The sequence below is a fragment of the Hemiscyllium ocellatum genome, chromosome 43, assembly GCF_020745735.1.
Source record: "Hemiscyllium ocellatum isolate sHemOce1 chromosome 43, sHemOce1.pat.X.cur, whole genome shotgun sequence".
Classification (NCBI taxonomy): Eukaryota; Metazoa; Chordata; class Chondrichthyes; order Orectolobiformes; family Hemiscylliidae; genus Hemiscyllium; species Hemiscyllium ocellatum.
This window is the reverse complement of record NC_083443.1, coordinates 20,402,002-20,423,650: the sequence shown is the minus strand read 5'-3', so window position 1 is coordinate 20,423,650 and position 21,649 is coordinate 20,402,002. Positions and strand designations below refer to the sequence as shown.

The window sequence follows — 21,649 nt, the reverse complement described above, 5'->3', positions numbered from 1 at the left end:
TAGTCAAATGACAGTTAGTGTATAAATACAGGGTGACTTCATGGCGCGATGCTGGTCTCCATTGAACTTTTTCAATGGCAATGAGAGTAAAGCATGATCCTGAAGAAACTTGTTGACAGCAGTCATCTTTGAGTTGGGTTAAGCATTTTCCTATCTCACTACTTTAATTGAGAAGATTGACTTATTCAATCCTGCTTTTAAGGCCTGAACCCAATATGTGGAAAGAACGTTTTGTTTTTTGTGGGCAGATGGCATTGTGGCAAAGACAACAGATAATCCTCATGAGCCTGTGGAGCTGCAGCTTTTGTCATTCGGAGCCTAACTTTCCCTGAGGCACCAGGTACTAAGTTCAGACTGAATTTGATTTAACCCTTCATTAGATGGTCAGAGACCATCAGGTATGCAGGATTAATAAAGTAACTATGTAGCAATGCCTGTTAGCTGAAGCTCAAGTGGACTTTAAACAGGTGCTACAATAACTTTATCATGAGTAAATGAGTTTCAAGGTATTCCGATGGAGCATATGGGTTTCGAGGTATTCCGATGGAAGTGGACACCCTCACCAGTCTGAGCTTGGTGAACACCACTTGAGTGCAGGCAATTGCATAGAAAGTATCCTGTTTAGAGCAACTCTAGGTTGGTCCATTACCTCAAAACAAAACGAAGCCTCTGTCAAATTAATAAAAGGTTCTTCTAGATCCTGGCCAGCAAGTCATTGTACTTAATGCTAGTATGCAGACTCAAGACAACCAAACCGTTCTCTCAGACCAAAACTTGAGCAATTGTGTTTGACACTAGCTTTCAAAAAGTGATCAAGAAGACTCAAAGCTGATTTTGCCTTGATTTCGCCATCATCCCCTCCCCAAATGTATTTTTACAGCTATAATCTCTAATTGTCATGCAGCTCCTATCTTCCACTTAGCACTTCTCAAAATCCAGTCATTTTGAATGTCAAAATGTCCAAAGTTGGTGCTTTGTTAAACAATTGGCTTTTTTAAAACTTGTGTTTCATTTAATTTAACAACTTGTCTTTTTTTTTAGGCCAAGCAGCTATTCGTGGACTTGTAGCTGAGGGCCGTCGACTGGCAAATGCAATGATGGGCCCTTATCGCCAAGAGCTGGTTGGAAAGTGTGACAAAGTAGAACAGCTAGCTGGACAACTTGCAGATTTGGCAGCTCGGGGTGAAGGTGACAGTCCTCAGGCCAGAGCAATTGCTGCACAATTGCAGGATGCACTAAAGGTACAAATGCTGAGGATGTGACTTGGTCATTTTGGTTTACTAAATGCAAATGTGAATGTTACTCATCTGAAATCCAAAGCTGGCAATAGAAATATTCAGCGGGCTTGGTACAATTCATGCTTCAGATTGGTGATATTTTGTTAGAATGGTTCTGATGGAAGGTCATTGACCTGAAACATCACCACTGATTCTGGTTCCACAGATATTGTTTGGTCTTGTGAGCATTTTCAACATGTTGTGATTCACTTTACTGAATCAAGTTTTATCAGTACATTAAAGAACTCAACCTTGACATGCACTTTGCAACCTACATACTTTGCTATTATTCTCAGCAAACAGAAAGGATGCTGGGAAAATCTCAGGAGATCTGGCGGAACTTGTGGAAAGATACAGCTAATGTTTTGAGTCCTGTATTGACTACTCTTCAGAAGAGTCGAATCAGATGCGAAAGTTATCTCCTTTTCCCCCTCCACAAGATGCTGTCAGGGCTGCTGAGTTTGCCCAGTGTTATGGAACATAGAACAGTACAGCACAGAACAGGCCCTTCAGCCCACGATGTGTGCCGACCACTGATCCTCATGTATGCACCCTTAATTTCTGTGACCATATGCATGGGCAGTAGTCTCTTAAATGTCCCCAGTGACCTGGCATCCACAACTACTGCTGGCAATGCATTCCTGTGTAAAGAACCCGCCTCTGACATCCCCTCTATACTTTCCTCCAACCAGCTTAAAACTATGGCCCCTCGTATTAGCCATTTCTGCCCTGGGAAATAGCCTCTGGCTATCGACTCTATCTATGCCTCTCATTATCTTGTATACCACAATTAGGTCCCCTCTTCTCTTTTTTTTTCTCCAATGATAAAAGTCTGAGCTCAGTCAACCTCTCCTCATAAGATAAGCCCTCCACTCCAGACAGTATCCTGGTAAACCTCCTCTGAACCCTCTCCAAAGCATCCACGTCTTTCCTACAATAGGGCGACCAGAACTGGACGCAGTCTTCCAAGTGCGGTCTAACCAAAGTTTTATAGAGCTGCAACAAGATCTCACAACTCTTGAACTCAATACCCCTGTTAATGAAAGCCAGAACACCATATGCTTTCTTAATAACCCTGTCCACTTGGGTGGCCATTTTAAGGGATCTACGTACCTGCACACCAAGAACCCTCTGTTTCTCCACACTGCCAAGAGTCCTATCCTTAATCCTGTACTCAGCTTTCAAATTTGACCTTCCAAAATGCATCACCTCTCATTTATCCAGGCTGAACTCCATCTGCCACCTCTCAGCTCATCTCTGCATACTGTCAATGTCCCACTGCAGCCTACAACAGCCTTCCATACTGTCAACGACATCGCCAACCTTTGTGTTATCTGCAAACTTGCTGACCCATCCTTCAATCCCCCCATCCACGTCATTAATAAAAATTACAAACAGTAGAGACCCAAAGACAGAGCCCTGTGGAACACCACTCACCACAGACTTCCAGGCAGAATATTTTTCTTCTACTACCACTCACTGTCTTCTGTTGGCCAGCCAATTCTGTATCTAGACAACTAAGTTCCCCTGTATCCCATTCCTCCTGACCTTCTGAATGAGCCTACCGTGGGGAACCTTATCAAATGCCTTTCTGAAGTCCATATACACCACATCCACAGCTTGACCCTATCAACCTTTCTAGTCACATCCTCAAAGAACTCGATAAGGTTTGTGAGGCATGACCTGCCCCTCTCAAAGCCATGTTGACTGCATTTAATCAAGCCATGCTCTTCCAGATTGTCATAAATCCTATCCCTCAGAATCCTTTCTAACACCTTGCAAATGACAGACGTGAGACTTACTGGTCTGTAATTGCCGGGATTTCCCTATTTCCTTTCTCGAAGAGAGGAATTACATTTGCCTCTCTCCAGTCCTCAGGTACGACTCCAGTGGAGAGCAAGGATGCAAAGATCTTCGCAAGTGGCGAAGCAATTACATTTCTCGTTTCCCAAATCAGCCGAGGACAAATCTGGTTTGGGCCTGGCGATTTGTCAATCTTAATGTTTGACAAAATTTTCAGTACATCAGCTTCCTCTATCACTATCCATTCCAGCATGCACACCTGCTCTTCAAAGGTTTCATTCACTACAAAGTTCGTTTCTTTCATATAGACAGAAGCAAAAAACTCATTTGGGGCTACCCCTACCTCATCTGACTCCACACACAAATTCCCTATGCTATCCCTGATCGTCCAGCATCTGCACTACTTCGCTCTTATGATTCTTGGCAATTTTATTCCTGAAATAAGTTCCCTTTTTAACCCATATCATTTTCCTTTCTGAGCTTAAAGTTCTTCCTGACAAGATTTCTACATGTTTAGTAAAGGAATTAAGGCCGAATGACAATCAATTCTGTCTTCATGAGAATGCTGAAATTATCAGTTTTCACCATTTTTTTGTCTGGCCTGATCTCCACTTTATACTTGTAAACAGGAGCTACTTTGATCAGAATTTGGATATGAACTATTATTCATAGAGTAGAATAATTGAACTCTGAAGTATTGTACAAGCCTATAACTAGTGCTTCAATATTTTAATCTTTGAGAAAAATTCCTCATTTGAAAATGGCCTTCAGTGAACAATACTTGGTACTATTATGTGGACCTCAACTCTTCTATGATGACAACATTTCATTTTATGTGGTTAGCGTTCTCAGGCAATACATCCCATTCGTTCTCTCAATTACCGAAACATTTGGCATCACTATAGTTTTGTCTTTACCTTAAGCAGCTTTTAAAAAAAAATGGTTTTAGTGCATTACTTATGTTCCTTTATATTACATTGCTTTACCTTGTATGTAGAGTTAATCTATTCCCATTGCAAATGCCATTTAAATTTAATTTAGGGCTTGTAAATGATCTTGGCTTCCTTGAAGGTAAAATAATACTTCTATCATGTTTAACCTCACTTAGGATCTAAAAGGCAAAATGCAAGAAGTCATGACCCAGGAAGTATCTGATGTTTTTAGTGACACTACCACTCCAATTAAGTTGCTTGCTGTAGCAGCCACAGCTCCACCAGATGCACCAAACAGAGAAGAGGTAAGTGGGAATAACGATTTAGTGACTGAAAAAGGTTTTGCTGAGAAGATGTAACCACGTAAACTTTATATTTGAAGGAGATGGTGCAGTGTCCAGGTGTAGCTGTGTTAATCATTCATTGAAAATGAAGGAACCAAACCAGATAGACAACTTTACCTGTAATTTACTATTACAGTTGTTTAACTTAAAGAAAAGACCATGCAAACAAGGCCTGTTGCAAATGATTTCATTTGCTAATAGCAACACATCGGAGCATCCATTCATGACATTGTGAAATGGTTGGATATGGGCACTATACTGCTAAGTAGCCAAGCATGACTTGTTTTTTTTTGGAAAGTACTGAGCAGAACTGGAGTGATTCCTGCAAGATGGGACAACAGTTTCCTGACTGTCTTTTCACTTATCATACCCTTTGTAAATGGTTGTTTAACATCAATTTAGACTTAGCTTTGGATTGCCATTGAAAAGTTTTGGTTATTTCAGTTGAACAGAAGAAAAGCAAACCAGAAATACAGGAGAAATATCTTTGTGGTTGTTATGGATGGATGGATGGTTGAATTCACTTGTGCTGTTGGTACATGAGTGTTCAATTTAAAAAAAAATGTTTTGCAGTCTAAGTTGATGTTGCATATGTGGCATAAGACCAGGTCTCAATTTGCATAACCAATTGCAAATGTTCCAAATTGAAGGATAGCAACACCAGTTATATGGAAACATTGACATCTGGAAGTTCGCTTCCAAGTCATCAACCATCCTGACTTCGAATAATGTTGTTGTTCCTTCATGATGTCTGGACAAAAATACTCAGAACTCGCTTTCTCTCGGAGCTGTTGTTATAACAAATACCCATGGACTGCAGTACGTCAAGATCACTGTCATCTTCCTAAGAGCAATAAATATGCTGCCTCATCAGTAGCATCCACATCCTAAGAAGGTGTTTTTGAAAAAATGAAGTCTGTGTGGATTGAATGGTTGGAAATATTGGTTTTGCACCTCCCCTCTTTGTCTTGAAAACATGTGACTTAATTGTGTTTTCCTGAAGTATCAAAATTGGTGAAGATCAAGGTGAGAAGGGAAAAATTTAAAAGGGACTGAAGGAGCAATGTTTTCACACAGAGGGTGGTGCATGTATGGAGTGAGCTGCCAGAGGAGATGGAGGAGGCTGATAGAATTGCAACACTTAAAAAGCATCTGGGTGTGGATAAGAACAGGAAGAATTTCAAGCAATATGGACCAAATATTGGCAAATGGAACTAGACTAATTTAGGATCTCTAGTCAGCATGGAAGGTTTGGACCAAAGAGTTGGTTTGCATACTGTACAGTGCCATGACTCTGAATACATTGCCTTCTGTACTGAATTATGACTATTACTGTGTCAAGATGTTACTGTAAATCTAGTAAAATATGATTAGCAGGACCTGCAAGTCTTATTATTAGCCCAATTAATGATGGAAAACTTACTTTATGTTCAATACATAAAATAAAAACCATGATAATTTGTCAGGTGTTCGAAGAGAGGGCAGCATATTTTGAGAACCATGCTGCCAGACTTGGTGCCACGGCAGAGAAAGCTGCTGCTGTTGGGGCTGCAAATAAAAGCACCGTAGAAGGTATACAGACAGCTGTGAAATCTGCTCGGGAGTTAACACCACAGGTAGGTACAGCTATTAATTTTAAACACACACAGACACACACACACATTATGTATATATATGTATATGTATATATAAATTATATATAAATATATATAAAAAGACTGTAATTTGTAGCAACATGCCCCCTTGTTTTCAACTTTCGAGTGCACCATCTAGTGGAATGACGAGAAAATTGACCATGCTGTTTCAATTGGCTGCAAATACTATTCATGAATTTATTGTGAAATGGCTTTTCCACGTGAAAAGTTTTGTTTTCATCCTGTAGCGGAATGATAGGGGAAGCCTGAACCTCGAACAGAAAAGGTTGCTGAGTCAGAGTACAACATTTAAGCAGTATGAAGATATTAAGATGCTTTGATGTAGCTGACAGGGCTATGGGTCAAGAGCTGGAAAGTGGGATTATTGTCATAAGATCTTTGACTGGCATGAGCTTGATGGTCCAAATGGCCTCCTTCTGTACTGTAAGCATCTAAGAATGGTCAGTCATGCAGTTCTGAATCGATATTTGTTGTACTGGTAGATTTTTAAAAATACTATGCCGGCAGCAGTGTTGGATCCCCTAACCCTAAGTGCTTGATTTGACTATTATTGAATTATTGTGCAGGTGGTTTCAGCTGCTCGCATCTTGTTGAGAAATCCTGGTAACCAAGCAGCAAATGAACATTTTGAAACCATGAAAAACCAGTGGATTGACAATGTTGAGAAAATGACAGGTGAGCAGAAGCATTAAACTTATAATCACATGAACGTTACAATTTGTAACTGTGAAAGACCATTGAGTAATGCTTTTCCCTGCTTCCTTGTATCACTGGCTATCTTAAGAAGTAGCTGCACAAACCAACTTTGTTTTGAACTTCAAGCCTTCACTTGCAAAACAATATATTAGCAAATGGCAAGAATTTGGAGTCAAGTCAACAACCTTAGCACTATCAAGATACTTGTTATAAGATATCTAAATGTAACTGAAGCAGCATTTTGTCTTTTAACTTGGGTTCATTGATCCTGTGTTCTCAACAGTGAGCATCACTTGCTCAAATAGCTGTTCAGAGAATCTGCACCACAGTGTTTGTAACCCAGCCTCTAACCAATGCTCCCTTTTGAGTATGTGTGTCCTTGTGAATTGGGTGAACTATTTCATTTATCTTCATTGTGACATACATACATATGAAGTTGGAGTAGAGGTAGGCTCCAAGCCCCTTTACGTTTGCTCTACTATTCAGTAAAGGTCATAGCTGATTCCCCCCACCCCCTCCAATTCCACATTCCCATTAGCCTTTGATTACCTTACTTAACAAGATTGATTTACCTACACCTTAAAATCTGACATGGAGAATTTTAAAGCCATGCAACCCTGTGGAAAAAAAAACTGTGCTTCATTAGTCCTAAAATAGTGACCCCTTATTTTGCATCCATGTCCTCTAATTCCCATTCATTTCCCACAACAGTAAACATTTTTCCCAAGTCTACCTTACCCAAACTATGAGCATCCTGTAAACTTGCTCTTATTAATTCTGAACTCCAGTGAAAACAAGCCCAGTCTGTCCACTTGTATCTCCATATGTGTGGAACTTAAAAATCCTTTGTAATCGTGGACCACGCCAAAAGTATAATGATTCTGCGTGTGTGTTTTTATATTTACGCATGTTGATCCACACACACTGATTTTCCCTTATGCAAGCATGTCAATCTCTATGGTATTTCAAGGAAATGATAAGGACACTTCACTCTGTAGTGGCCATATCGCCCACAGTTAAAACAAGGGCCTGCTATTTGTCCCTGAGGTCTTCGCTGTCTTGTTCCCATCCCAAAGATGTAGTACTGGGCCTGCTTATTTCCCCTTACCAGAGTCCCCTCGGGAAAGGGTTACTTAGCGGAGGTCGTTGGACTGGCATCTAAGATAAGTTCAGCCCCTAATGGGTATCCTGGTCCCAATCAACCTCCGTCAGGGTTGGCACATGGAATATATGGATCACGAGGTCACTGGACGTATTCGATTTTTACCTGTAATTTGGATTGTGGTTTGGGCTCGTTCTGGCTATCCCGGTGGAAGACCATCACTCACCTCATTTAGCGACCAGGAATTCCTAGACCAGTTCATATTGTTTGTCCGGATCACATCAGCGCCACCTGAAGGTATACATTGCAAAGTCACAGTGTTAAACTAAGGTGAGTCGTCATCTCGATTAAAGGCTTGATCACCTGCAAATATACTGCAGGTACATTCCCAATAATCACCTCCTGACTCCCAGATTAGGGTTTGCATTCCAGTACGTCACTAATGTTTACAGGTTGTTTTAAGGCTCATTGTAACAACTAGATTAAGCAATCCATCTGGGAATCATTGTTTGGGCACCTCCTTCAAGACCTCATATCTGTGGACAAGCCCTGCACCACCCTGGCCCATCTGTCCTTGCCATTTGGTAACTTCTTCAGATGCTGGAAACCACAATTTAGATCAGAGTGGTGCTAGAAAAGCACAGCAAATCAGGCAGCATCCAAGGAGCAGGAAAATCAACATTTCGGGCAAAATGTTCATCGGGAATAGAGGCAGGAAGCCTCCAGGGTGAAGAGATAAATGGGGGGGTGGGGCTAGGGAGAAGGTAGCAAAGAGTACAATAGGTGAATGGGGGTGGGGATGGGGGTGGGGATGGAGGTGATAGATCAGAGGGGAGGGTGGAGCGTATACGTGGGGAAGGAGATTGGCAGGTAGGACAGGTCATGAAGACAGTGCTGAGCTGGAAGGTTGGAACTGAGGTAAGGTGGGGGGAGGGGAAATGAGGAAACTGGTGAAGTCCTCATTAATGCCCTGGGGTTGAAGTGTTCTGAGGTGGAAGATGAGGCATTCTTCCTTCAGGCGTCAAGTGGTGAGGGAGCGGCAGCAGAGGCGGCCCAGGACTTGCATGTCCTCGGCAGAGTGGGAGGGAGAGTTGAAATGTTGGGCCACGAGGCGGTGGGGTTGATGTTCCCTGAAGCGCTCTGCGAGGGGGTGTCCAGTCTCCCCAATGTAGAGGAGACCGCATAAAATCCACCGACTCCCACAGCTACCTGGATTACATCTCTTCCCACCCCACCTCCTGCAAAAATGCCATCCCGTATTCTCAATTCCTCTGCCTTCGCCGTATCTGCTCCCAGGAAGACCAGTTCCATCACACAACACACCAGATGGCCTCCTTCTTTAGAGATCACAATTTCCCTTGGCACATGGTTGAAGATGCCCTCCAATGCATCTCATCACATCCCACACGTCCACTCTCAGATCCCACCCCTCAAACCATAACAAGGACAGAACCCCCCCCCGGTCCTCACTTTTCACCCTACCAACCTCCGCATAAGCCATATCATCCGCCGACATTTCCGCCACCTCCAAATGGACCACACCACCAGAGATATACTTTCCTCTCCACCCCTTTCCGCTTTCTGCAAAGATCCTTCCCTCCTTGATTACCTGGTCAGGTCCACACCCCCCAACAAACTACCCTCCCCCGCCACCGCAGGAATTGCAAAACCTGCGCCCACACCTCCTCCCTCACCACCATCCAAGGCCCCAAAGGACCCTTCCACATCCATCAAAGTTTCACCTGCACGTCCACCAATGTCATTTATTGTATCCGTTGCACCGATGTGGTCTCCTCTGCACTGGGAGCTCTTCAGAGAACATCTGTAAGATACCTGTCCATTTACTATCGGCTTATCCTGCCATTCTTTGAGCCAAGTGGAAATCATTAATCACAATTTTTCTTTCAAAATAGATTTAGTGCTTGTTCACAAGAGGCCACATCCCAGGTTCCTAATTTTCTGACCTATGCCGAGGGTGCAGAATGCTTGTTTCACACACTGTTGCAAACTGTTGACACTAGTGCATATAAGGGCAGGTGTCCCTGCATCTCCAATACCTGAATATCTTTCAACATCACCCCTATTTCCCCCCCCTCCCCGGGTGCTCGCTCTTGAATATTTTATAACTTTCTTCCTATCTCAGTTTTTAGCTTTTTGTTTATTCTTTTCTTGTAAAAGAAATGAGACATTCACATACCAGAACAATCAAAATTAGGGAGCTTAGCTCCATAAATCTTGCTGTGACACAGCCACGAACAAAACTCTTTGTCTCTAAGTGCGAATCAAAGTACCTCTTGGCCATTCTAATTGTTCCTAGGTTTTAATTCCCCCATCTTTTTAACTTGTGTGGCTGACGGTGATCTTTATTTTTAGGGGACTGATGGCCATTCACAACTTCAAATTTATCTTAACACTGGAGCTTGTAATTCGTATCCCAAGAGGGGTCGCCATGCCCACCCTCCATGTTTGTCCTCTGTAATCAATCTTTTCCAGTCTACAGTTGCCTCCATCAGGCCAGTTGCAGTGGGAACCACTATATAGGTTGGAGGTAAAAGGAATAACATAGCTACTATCATATCTCTTTTTCCACACAATATTGGCCAGTGACCCTGGCACAACCAGGGGATTGGTCTTCAACAATATCACAACCCACTCGATTCAGGTATCAATCTAGTGGACTTCCTCTGAAAGACCTTGCCCTTCAGACTGTATTCAATTTGTATCACCAATGTTCTGTTTATCATCCTTACTTTCATGTTCAGAAATTGCTTTAAATGTTTTTATTTCCATACCTACTTTACAGGAAAAACCTAAGTTGAGCATGCCTTGAAAGCTTTTTTTTTCCTAAATTAAAATGAAGCCAGTTTCCCCCCTCCTCTCCTCTCCTATGCTCCTTTGGTAGCAATTGGAGCCATAAACCTACATATGCTGTCCACCTCTGTTGGCAATTCTGCACTAAAAATGCCATAAGTTTGTGGGATGACTTTCTTGATCGCTGCTGTTAAGGATTAATTATCATTTGAGCTTGCTTCATCTCTCTAAATTGAAGAATTGTGTATAATCTGAATTAGGAATGTTGAACAAGTAGATTCCTGGTATGCTTTGTAAATATCAATTTAACCTGTTCCTTTCCTCTGTACTAACTCCCAGTTTAGGAAGCAGCCAGTGACAACTATGCTTTGAATTTTCCTTCTCAAGCAGCACCGAGTGACTGAACGCTTGTTTTTAATCACTGCTTAAGAAATTGTGCAAATCTTATCTGCTGTTTTATGGAATATATTTCTAAGTGGTTAGTAAAACACAACTGTATTCTCTCATTTCCAATGTGTCGAGCCACAGTGTTACTCCATTTCGAACTATTCCAAACTGCAAGCTTTTGTATTAAATGAGCTGAGTTTCAGTAACTGCTTGAATTTCAGATTTATGTTTGCTCAATTTAATGTTGATAATGCCAGGTGTTAATGTATCACATATTTCATAGGTTTGGTGGATGAAGCGATTGACACCAGGTCTCTTCTGGATGCCTCTGAGGAAGCTATCAAGAAAGACATAGACAAGTGCAAAGTAGCCATGGCTAACGTACAACCTCAAATGCTAGTTGCTGGAGCAACAAGCATTGCCCGTCGTGCAAACCGAATTCTTTTGGTTGCTAAGAGAGAAGTCGAAAATTCAGAAGACCCAAAATTCCGTGAATCAGTGAAAGCAGCATCTGATGATCTCAGCAAGACTATTTCTCCTATGGTAATGGATGCTAAAGCTGTTGCTGGGAACATTTCAGATCCTGGTAAGATCCACTGAGGTTTTATTGCTAATTTTGTACTTCATCAGATTGTTCTGTGTGTTTTGGATTTTTCTTGCTTTGACTTGTTGCAAAATAAACCATTTACTCTGACTTTAAGGTGGATGCTATTCACTCCAGGAATAGGACTTCAGAAACAATTGCAGTATATCAGTGGTCTTCAGCTAAAGACCTGAAGTTGAGGTGCTTAACATAACATCTATTCAATCTCAGGTGCTGATCCCCTCAAGCTTCCACCTCATCAGCAACAAGAAGACATGATTTTGTTGAGTTACTGTACCATTTTAATCATAGTTGAACATTACATGGTCACTTAATCTAAATTCTGTCCAGTTTGTAAAATTTAATTAATGTCTGTCTGCATCCGTGCCTTTGCTTCCCACACTGATGTATTACCAAACCTATCTTGTCTAGAGATAAAAGCATCTGCTTCTGAGTTCTGTAAAAATGACTGAACAGAACAAAGGTATGATTTGTAAAAATTGAAGTTAATTAATTTTGATTTTCGTTGTACATAAACAAAATTATTTGTTTTTCTCAATGGGGTATGCTTTTCTGAGTTTAGATAGTTTTAAAACCAGAAATATGCATTTGTTTAAAATATTTTAATCAGTTTATTTTTGTTAATAATCTGATTCTTACCCATAGGTTTGCAGAAAAGTTTCTTGGATTCAGGATATCGAATTTTAGGTGCTGTAGCCAAAGTTAGAGAAGCCTTCCAACCTCAAGAACCAGAATTTCCTCCTCCTCCACCTGACCTTGATCAACTTCATGTAGGTCTACTTTTGATATTTATCGTTGCTGTAGATACTTATCTTTCAGGTTGCTTGATTAAATGTTGCTGCTGAATGTTTACAAAGAAAGCTATGTCATCAGGAAAATAACATTCAGAACATAAAGGCTTACTAATCAACAGACTTCTTAAAAGAAAATTCTTGAGTAAGGAAGACTTTTTATTGCTTTTTTTTTTGTCAGATAAATTGAGTTGTGTGAATTAACTTATGTGGTTAACATATAGAAAAGATTTTGATTCAAAGACCTAATTCTATAATTTTATTTCACAAGTATAAATTTCACTTTTAAGAATTGATGTTAAATCTCAGATAAATTGAAACATCACTTTGAGAAAACAATAGGCAACTCTGAAGTAAGTGTACTTCAAATAGATCCGAGGCATTTATAGTTTCAAAGGAAATCTCTATATTTATTTTTTCAAGTTTGAGTGAAAGGAGAAAGCTACGCAATGGATGACCGATCTATGAGCCTCTGGTAGACAAAGGTGCTCTGTAGTTATTTCACCAAAAGGTTTTAGATTGTAGTTCCCAGATTGAAGAAACTGAAGGCACATTTGTGAATGAGGGCTTGGTAGTTCCCCCAGAGACTGGAGAGTTGACTGTCACTTGACCCTGCCACCCGCCCACCCAAAGGTAAAAGTTACTCATTTGAATTCTGGAATTATAAGGGTTTCAGAGTTAATAACAATTAATTGACATTTCTGTATAGATCGTTTAAAGTATGCCACATGGTGATGGAGGTGAGCTTAGAAATTTAGGGATATTCCTTTGTTTAATTCAGATGATGTTCATCAAATAAAATGTGGGTGGGAGCTTGTGCTCAGTTTAGAGAGACAGTTCGTGGGAGAAAGGTTGAAAATTTTGCCTAGCATAGACCTGGTTGAAATAATCTAGATTAAACATTTAGCAGAGAGAAAAACACAGAAGGACTGCCAGGAATTGTACCAGAATATGGCAGTCTATGAGGAAGCAGGATCCTGAGTTTTAAATAATTGCAAGTGATTACGGTGAAGATTAGATTAGATTAATTAGTGTGGAAATGGGCCCTTCGGACCAACAAGTCCACACCGACCCTCCGCAGGAGGGACCCACCCATACCCATTTCCCTACATTTACCCCTTCACCTAACACTATGGGCAATTTAGCATGGCCAATTCACCTAACCTGCACATGTGGGAGGAAACTGGAGCACCTGGAGGAAACCCACGTGGACACTGGGAGAATGTGTAAACTCCCAAGGTGGGAATTGAACCCGGGCCTCTGGTATTCTGAGGCAGCAGTGCTACCATGCTGCCATACTGAAGTCTGTAACAAATTTCTTGTAAAGAAAAGAAATGTATAAAATTGGAATCATTCACTTAGTTGTCGTGGAAAGGCAACTTTTTAGAGAATAAAAATGTTAAAACTTCAATTGTTTGAAACATGTCGCAGGCCACATTGGTGATTTGCTTACTATTTAAAGGCAATTAATGCATCAAACTAAATGGAATTAAACATCTTTTGTTTTTCAAAAGTCTATCTGTTTTGAACATAATGTTTTATGAAATTTAACCTTTACTCCTGAGTCCTGCTGGATGACACTAATAAATATAGTGCTAGTTGAATGTGAACTTTTGCACATTGATCCTTAATTAGGATCATTTTATTGAATCACCTGTTAGAAAGATAAAGGTGTCATACTTTAATGACTTGGGTTGGCTTGAGAAACATTGCACTGAAGCTTGTTCAGTTTATTTAATATCGTTAACTGTTTTCTAGTACTTCAATGTATTGTGTCATTTAGTCCAAATAAGAAAAAAATGAACGTAAACTTCAACTGAATTGTCAAATACCCTGAACATAGTAGGATAATTTTGCAAATTTTTCCTTGTACGTTAAGTGAATGGTGAGGAAAAGGAGAGACTGATGTATATTGTGAAATTCCTTGTACTTAGCTGATGTGCTTCCTTTCAAAGTCCATGTTCATCATTTAAGATGTATTGGCAGCATCTTACTGGGATAAAATGTATTGGTTTGTTAAATGACAATTATTTAATGGAGTGTTGAGATTTTCATTGTATTGGAATAAAATGACTTCAGAATATAGCAATAAATATGCACAAATCTGATAAAATGAAAATATAAAGTAGGGACTGTTATGACTCACTGGTAGTGCCCTGTTTTTAATGGAGTTGTTATTCTATTTTTAAGGTACACATGGTACCCCTATTTATCTGATTTTCAGATGAAGGCTAATAACTAACTTTAATCAAGTTTCAATACCACACAAGAATTACTTTTAAGTAATTTTAGGCCTGTATGGTTTAAACTATTGATATAAAACGATAGCTAAAATGCTAATCCTCTTCTAAAACCCCCTTACACGCACAAAGACAGAGAATGCAGGGAAAATAGATCGTTGGCAGAAGTAGAAAAAGACTGGAAACTCTGATCCTAATTCCAATGTCTAGATGTTCCTTGCACTGACTTGTGTTCAGGTTGTCTTTCTCTGAAAGCTTTCACTGGTTTGTAAGAAGTATAGAGTGTGAAGATATGTGTCTGTAAGAGATTTGTATGTCCTGTTTTTCTTGAAGAGGGATGTTAATCTGGTGGCGAGGTGTTTGGTCCATGGAAAGCAGAATAAATATCTTTGGGTTTTTAAAAATATTAGACAAAAGAAGCATGAATGGGTCAAGTCAGGGTTGCACAGGGTTTTAGTTTTGACTTAGAGTGATTGAAGTTGGGGGTTTTGGTGTTGAAGCTGCTAGGTAAGCTTTTACTGCAGCAGAGAAGCTCTGAGTTCTCCTTCTGCTAGTTTGATTGTTTTTCCTTTGGGATGAACTGGAAGAAATTGCATCAAGTGAGGGAAATCTTTTGAACTTTGCCAAGGATGTTTTTATGGGATGCTGCTGTATTAATACAGTTGATGAGCAGTAGTTAAATAATAATATTATTTGTTCAGCATGTTTGAAATAATTTAAGATAGGTCAATTCTTTTTATGTTTGTATTTTAATGTGGCATAAGAATAAAGGGAGTTTTGTTTAAAGCCTAGTTTGACCAAACATATCACAAGGAATACAGCACCTGAATCCAAATAAGATAAAAGTTAGGGTCTAAGCTATCTCCTTGATGTGTTTTGAGGCGGTTTGCTCTGGTCCATAACAAGAGTGATTTGATTCAACTGGAAACCATCTCTAATTTATTAATTCAGACGTCACAGCTCACAGAAATCCTGCAGGACGGTTAACTGGTTTCCTTCAACTTTGAACTGAGGTTTTTTTTAAACTATAGAGCGCACAGCTTGTGCTGGGGGCAACAACAGATACTTTTGTCTTTTTCTCTGTGGGTCTCTGTATCTCTGTTTTTGTAACTTCGTTTCTAGTCCAACCTATGCAGTTAGTTTAGAAGCAATCTTGGTTCCTGATCTTTATAGGAACCTATAGTTGCAAAAAGCAGAATTCTCAATCTGTATTAATTTGCTTGCTGTGAAGTATGCAGCCTTGCAAATCTCTGTCCTTTGTCCTTGTGTCTTCAAAGACTGTAAAATACAAAATAAATAGACATGGTTCTTACAGGACAAATTGTGAAATTTCAGCACGAGATGTCTAATTATCTTGTACATTTCTAACATATCACTTTCGTTGAATTGTACATAATTGAAGAGTAGAAGCAGTGTACTAAATGTTTCTTTCTGGAAAACTTTCATATATGATGACTTCATTACTTTGTTTACAGCTGAATGATGAACCTGCTCCTCCCAAACCACCACTTCCTGAGGGTCAAGTTCCTCCACCAAGACCACCTCCCCCTGAGGAAAAAGATGAAGAATTCCCTGAAATGAAAGCTGGAGAAGTAGTCAATCAGCCTATGATGGAGTCTGCTAGGCAGTTGCATGATGAAGCCAGAAAGTGGTCTAGCAAGGTAAAGGTTGACTGGCATAAGGATGTCCAAGAGATAATCGAAGCCTGTTTTGAGAGTTCAAATATTCATATTTATTACTTGTTTATGTATTGTAATTCTCATTTTCAATTGCTAGCTGTTTGAAATTGAAGTTACTGCAATTTGCAATAAGTGTTCCCTTTCTTTCTTTCTTGATCAAAAATGCATGACTAATTTATAATTCTCCTGGAATGATGGATATAATATCGTCAGAATCTTATTCAAACAAAGCTGCTTTGTAACTTTTGAAAAATTTGACAGGTCATGGTTTACCATTTATAGAAAATGTTAAAAACATGATTGAACACTGAAATTACAGCGCTCAATTCATATTTTGAACAATAGTATGAACACATTAATTCAAAGTTGGGAGATGCAGTTTCTCTGAGTGAAAACAACAATCTCCTTTGAAGATTATGAAACAAATTTTGAGTGATCCATTAAGACAATGCATGATCTCAGCAAGGCTAAAGTATACATCCATGCTTCCTGTGATCTTAAAACTGTAGTTATTTGGAATACTTTTTTTCAAACTTAGTGAGGCCATGACATTAAAGATGAAAGCAACTTGTTTGGCTCATCTTGCTTGAATTGTTCACCTTGGAAACTAGAATGACACAGCTGATTATCAAGTAGAAATGCAATGATAAGCCAAGAAAAGTCTTTTAGTAGTATTTAGCAGCAGTCAGTTGGTGGGAAAACTAAATTGCAAATTGTATTTTCAAAATATCTTGATTAACTTAATGATATAATTGGCTTGAGCTTATTTTAGGGCATTTATTTGGAGAGATGATGCAATAGTTGTCTGATCTCTAAAATAAGGCCATGGACCACAAAATAGCACTTAACTAAACAAATCACTTGTTAATTCTTTCTGTGGCCCACCAATATGAACATTTTTTCCATTTGAAAATATTTCAGTAATTTTCTGAGTTTGAGGGTGGACATCTATGGACATTGGTGTCATTTGGCGATCACCCAATTATAATATTTCCATACATTGCCAACATGTTGGGTTGGAACCTGGATGAACGTATGAATTTCACTTCTTTCCAACCTTCAAAGGAATATTCGCAGTTGCGTTGAACCATAAAATAGCTGTTGACAGTTGTGCTTCTCCAGTTCCACCATATAGATCAGCATAACACCATCCATACAGGAATTTTCCCAACCAGCTGCAACTTGATAATCTAGTTGTAGTGACACCTTAATTTCTTGAGTGCTTCTGCTCACTGGTTATAAATGGCTTCTAGGATATTGTTATTTAATTATAGTTAGTTTTTCACTGGAGTTGTAATGAGATATAATGTCTGACACTTGCTGTAGTTGTTTGAAAAATAATTTAAACTTTTGATAGTAAAGAAATATTTACCATATGTCCCTGCTTCTCTTGTGAAGCTTTTTTTTCAAACAAACATGGAAATTGAAGCTGCTCTCTGTTCTTATCTATCCACAAAGTTGAATTCTGTTTCATAATTGAATTTATATTTCCTGCAAGGTTTTGACCTGGGTATTCACATTTTTATCATGGAAAACTGCGATGCTAGTGTCAGTATCAGTTGAAGGCTCATCTACATGGCATTTATGCTATTCTTAACGAATTCATTTTGCATATAGTTGTCTCTTTATTCAGTAAAATATATGTTGAATTGTGGGTATTATTTCCACATGTACAGTAGAGCTCAGTTGACAAGAACTGTGCCATATTGATTTTTGTAAGTTCTTGTAAATGCTTCCTTTGTAAGTCCCAAGATAAATTACTGAATGAAATGAAATTTCATTATAGAAGCTGTGTCACAGAAAATGTTGACCATTCTATATCTGCTAGTGGAAGTTTCTGTCTCCTTCCTGTTATCTTTGTGTCCTTTTTATTTATCTAGTCAAATGTTTTCCCAGTTTTCATCATTGTTCATCTTGAGTTTTGTAGTATATTCATTGTGTTTTTACATGGTAGCTCTGGCTCAGTGGTTGCATTTGTAAATTAGTAAAATGCGAGTTCAAATTCCACTCAAAAGACAAAAGGACAGACTCAGGAAGGACAAACCATTCTAGTAATGACAGATTGCTGCACTCTGGAAAATGCTGTCATTCAAATGTAAAATACCTAATAAGTTAATCAAAGAATTGGGGGTCATCTCCTGATCGAACTTTAATCCATCAAGCACTATCGCTAGAAAATGTTATGTTATGTAATTTGTTCCTTCATGTGGAGTCATGCTGTACACATTTGCAGCCATGTGTTCTTATATTTTCAAGGAATAATCTGAAATCTCAAATTTTTCCAGAAACAGTTGGAAATTGAGGTTACAATAGATAACATTCTCAAGCAATCCACATCTTTCCTTCGTGTAACCTGAAGTGATGGCATTTCCAAAAGTAGAATAATTAATGAACCTTCAGAAAATGCAACTTCAATCGAGATTATGAAATGCTTTAATTTGGCGAATTGTGCAGGAACAGACAAGGTCCAGACATCTCACCTAATGTAATTTTGAATATTGTACGTTGTCCAGCCTGATCATGTGAGTAGGTGACTAGTTTTTAACAATGCAGGAAAAACTAATTTGTCCAATGGAAGCATTATTCATAAGTGATGTGCCTTTTGTGTCTACCTGTTACTTAATGTTATTCCCTCCTAAATCCTTGGGAGGGAAGAAAGGGTTTTGTCAGAAAAGATTTTAGTTTTTTGAATTGAGAAGGCCTATTTTATAATGTGGGAGTAGATTGGGTGGGTAATGACAGATTAATGCCATAAATAACTAAAATTTCTGATGATCTGAAGTGTGTGGCATCCCTGAAAATTATAATATTTCTCTTCTTTTCTAACTGATCTTTAAATGAAAGGTGTCTTTTTTCAAAGAGTGAATATTACCCTGCCAGGTAGGTTATCTTTCAGTTTCTGTCATTTTGCTCGGAGTAAATAGGATGAGGAAAGATTTTGTGCACAATCCTTTCCAGCCAAAAAAGTTCCAATGTTGAGTTATAGTTAATGTAATAAACTGCAAGGTGCCAATATTGAACCAGAAATTGAGTCAATGAACTTCAGGGTATGGATTTAAATGTTAAAATAATTTCATGAAAATCACAATTGCAGTCCAAGATAGTTTTGTGCAAAGTTACTTGGAATCTAATGTTAATAATTTCTAAAATATAAGAATTATTCATACAGAGATAGACAATACTTGCATTCAAATAGCACTTGGGGTTACTAACATCAAATGGACTGTGGCAGTTTGAGAAAGTGGCTCATTTACTGGCTTCTCATGGGCAGCTAGGAGTAGGCAATAAATACTGACCCAGTCAACAAAACTCACATAAATGAATAATAAAAAGAAATTGACAAATTTTAATCACCTGATAGCTCATCTATACATTTAAAGTAGAGGTGAACAGTCGAATAGCTGAATGATATGCTATCTTCCTATGGATACATAATTCATACTCCAAAACAAATACAAAATTTAATTAGGGGTTATTAAAATTGGCAGGTGCTTAACTCTGAAGCACTTGGATGAGCCTAAGTTCTAATTTGATGTAGTATTAAACTTTTCTTTAGACTTCTGAAAATGTTTTCATCAGACTTTTCCAATCACCGTCCTACTCCAATCCTCTCCTCTTGGGCAATTCAAAAGTGTCCTGGAGTTGAGCAACTGTTTGTCATGCCTTAGGCCTTGCGAGATGAACAACAATCCGAAACGATTTCTTATAAGGAGAATGGAGAACAAACAACTCATAATATGACGTGAATGCCAAGGGCTTTAGTGGCATGGTGGTAGTGTTCATACTTTTGGACCAAGAGGCCAGTGTTCAAATCCCGTTTGCACCAGAGGGGTATAATAACATCTCTGAAAATTAGAAAATATCAATGGAGTGACCAGGAAGGTTGACGATGGCAGGACAGTAGATGTAGTCTTAATGGATTTCAGTAAGGCCATTGATAAGATTCCACATGGTTGGCTGCTCTGGAAGGTTAGATCGTGTAGAATGCAGGGTGAGCTGGCAAATTGGATACAAAATTATCTTGATGGTAGGAAGCAGCAGATAAGAATGGAAGGATGCTTGTTGGATTGGAGGTCTGTGATTAGTGAAATGCCTTGGGTCAGTGCTGAGCCCATTGTTGTTTCTTATCTGTATCATTGATTTGGATGAGAATATTCAAGGCATGTTAAGCAAGTTTGCTGGTAGTTTTGTGGACAATGGGGAAGGTTATCAGAAATTGCAGCAGGACCTTGATTAGTGGGGAAGTGGGCCGAGAAATGGCAAATGGAGTTTAATATAGATAGGTGAGAGTGTTGGCAAGATATGGGTATACTGTACCTTTTTAAAGAAAGTTTAAAAGCTAGCAGAATGACCTGACAGCACCAAGTGTTCTGAACCAGATACAATGTAACCTTTTTGGTCCAGCAGCAAGATTAGCTGGTTTGCCTGGAGACAAAAACAAATTCGACTTGGGCCAATGAGTTTAAATTGCACCTCTCCTCAAAAAAAACAAACTCCAAACAAATTTGAATTTGGTGTAATGACAATATTAAAAGTCAATGATGCAATCTGACGCTTTGAGGGTAAAAGACTGAGAAAACTTGAACAGTTGAGTGAGAACTGCCAGAAGATCAACAGATGTAGGCTGCTAGTAAGAACTCCTGAGAGGTACCTGTTGAGAGGAGTTTGCCCAGAAAAAAAAATATACAGATAAAGATACAAAGGGAAGATTCGACAGCTGCCTAGTTTTGAAATTTAAATTTTAGTAAAGCTTAATTGGGTGTTTTATTGGACTAGTATTGTAGAAGGGAAAGTAGAAGCAATATTAGAAGGCAGTTTTGTAAATTGTTGTGAGTTAATTATTCGCTATTAGACTTTCAAGTAAAAAATTAAGTTAATTTTTACTTTAAATAATTCTTGGCCTCTCGAATTTTCACAGATTACCACATGGGATAAATCTTTTGTGGTGCTGGTTTAAAATTAACAGAGGGGGTTTACCCCATGTTGTAACAGTGATGTCTTACACTTTGAAAAGTCAAGTCAAGATAGGCGTTTCATGGTGAATGATAGGGCCTTAAGGAGTGCAGTGGAACAGCGGGATCATGTTCACAGGTCTCTGAAAGTAGAGTCGCAGGTGGCCAGGGCAATGAAGAAGGCTTTTGGCACACTGGACTTAATCAGTCAGGGTACTGAGTATACAAGTTAGAAAGTTGTATTACAGTTGTACAAGATGTTGGTGAGGCCGCACTTGGAGAATTGTGTTCAGTTTTGGTCACCTTTATTATAGGAAGGATGTTATTAAACTGGAGAGAGTGCAGAAGAAATCTCTAAGGATGTTGCCAGGACTCA

The 21,649-nt window shown here is 39.1% G+C and overlaps 1 protein-coding gene across 2 annotated transcripts in view; it reads left to right on the top strand.

Annotated features, from left to right (window-relative positions):
- Positions 1 to 21,649, top strand: part of LOC132834896 (vinculin) — a 120,108-nt gene that overhangs the window by 85,377 nt on the left and 13,082 nt on the right. The window contains exons 12-19 of one of the 2 annotated variants that reach the window (XM_060853994.1): positions 1,042 to 1,241; positions 4,189 to 4,317; positions 5,823 to 5,972; positions 6,578 to 6,686; positions 11,291 to 11,593; positions 12,257 to 12,381; positions 16,118 to 16,309; positions 16,943 to 16,953. In XM_060853994.1, the coding sequence (XP_060709977.1) occupies positions 1,042 to 1,241; positions 4,189 to 4,317; positions 5,823 to 5,972; positions 6,578 to 6,686; positions 11,291 to 11,593; positions 12,257 to 12,381; positions 16,118 to 16,309; positions 16,943 to 16,953 (1,219 nt within the window). The remainder of the gene's footprint in view (positions 1 to 1,041; positions 1,242 to 4,188; positions 4,318 to 5,822; positions 5,973 to 6,577; positions 6,687 to 11,290; positions 11,594 to 12,256; positions 12,382 to 16,117; positions 16,310 to 16,942; positions 16,954 to 21,649) is intronic. The other variant, XM_060853993.1, reaches the window with a different exon arrangement.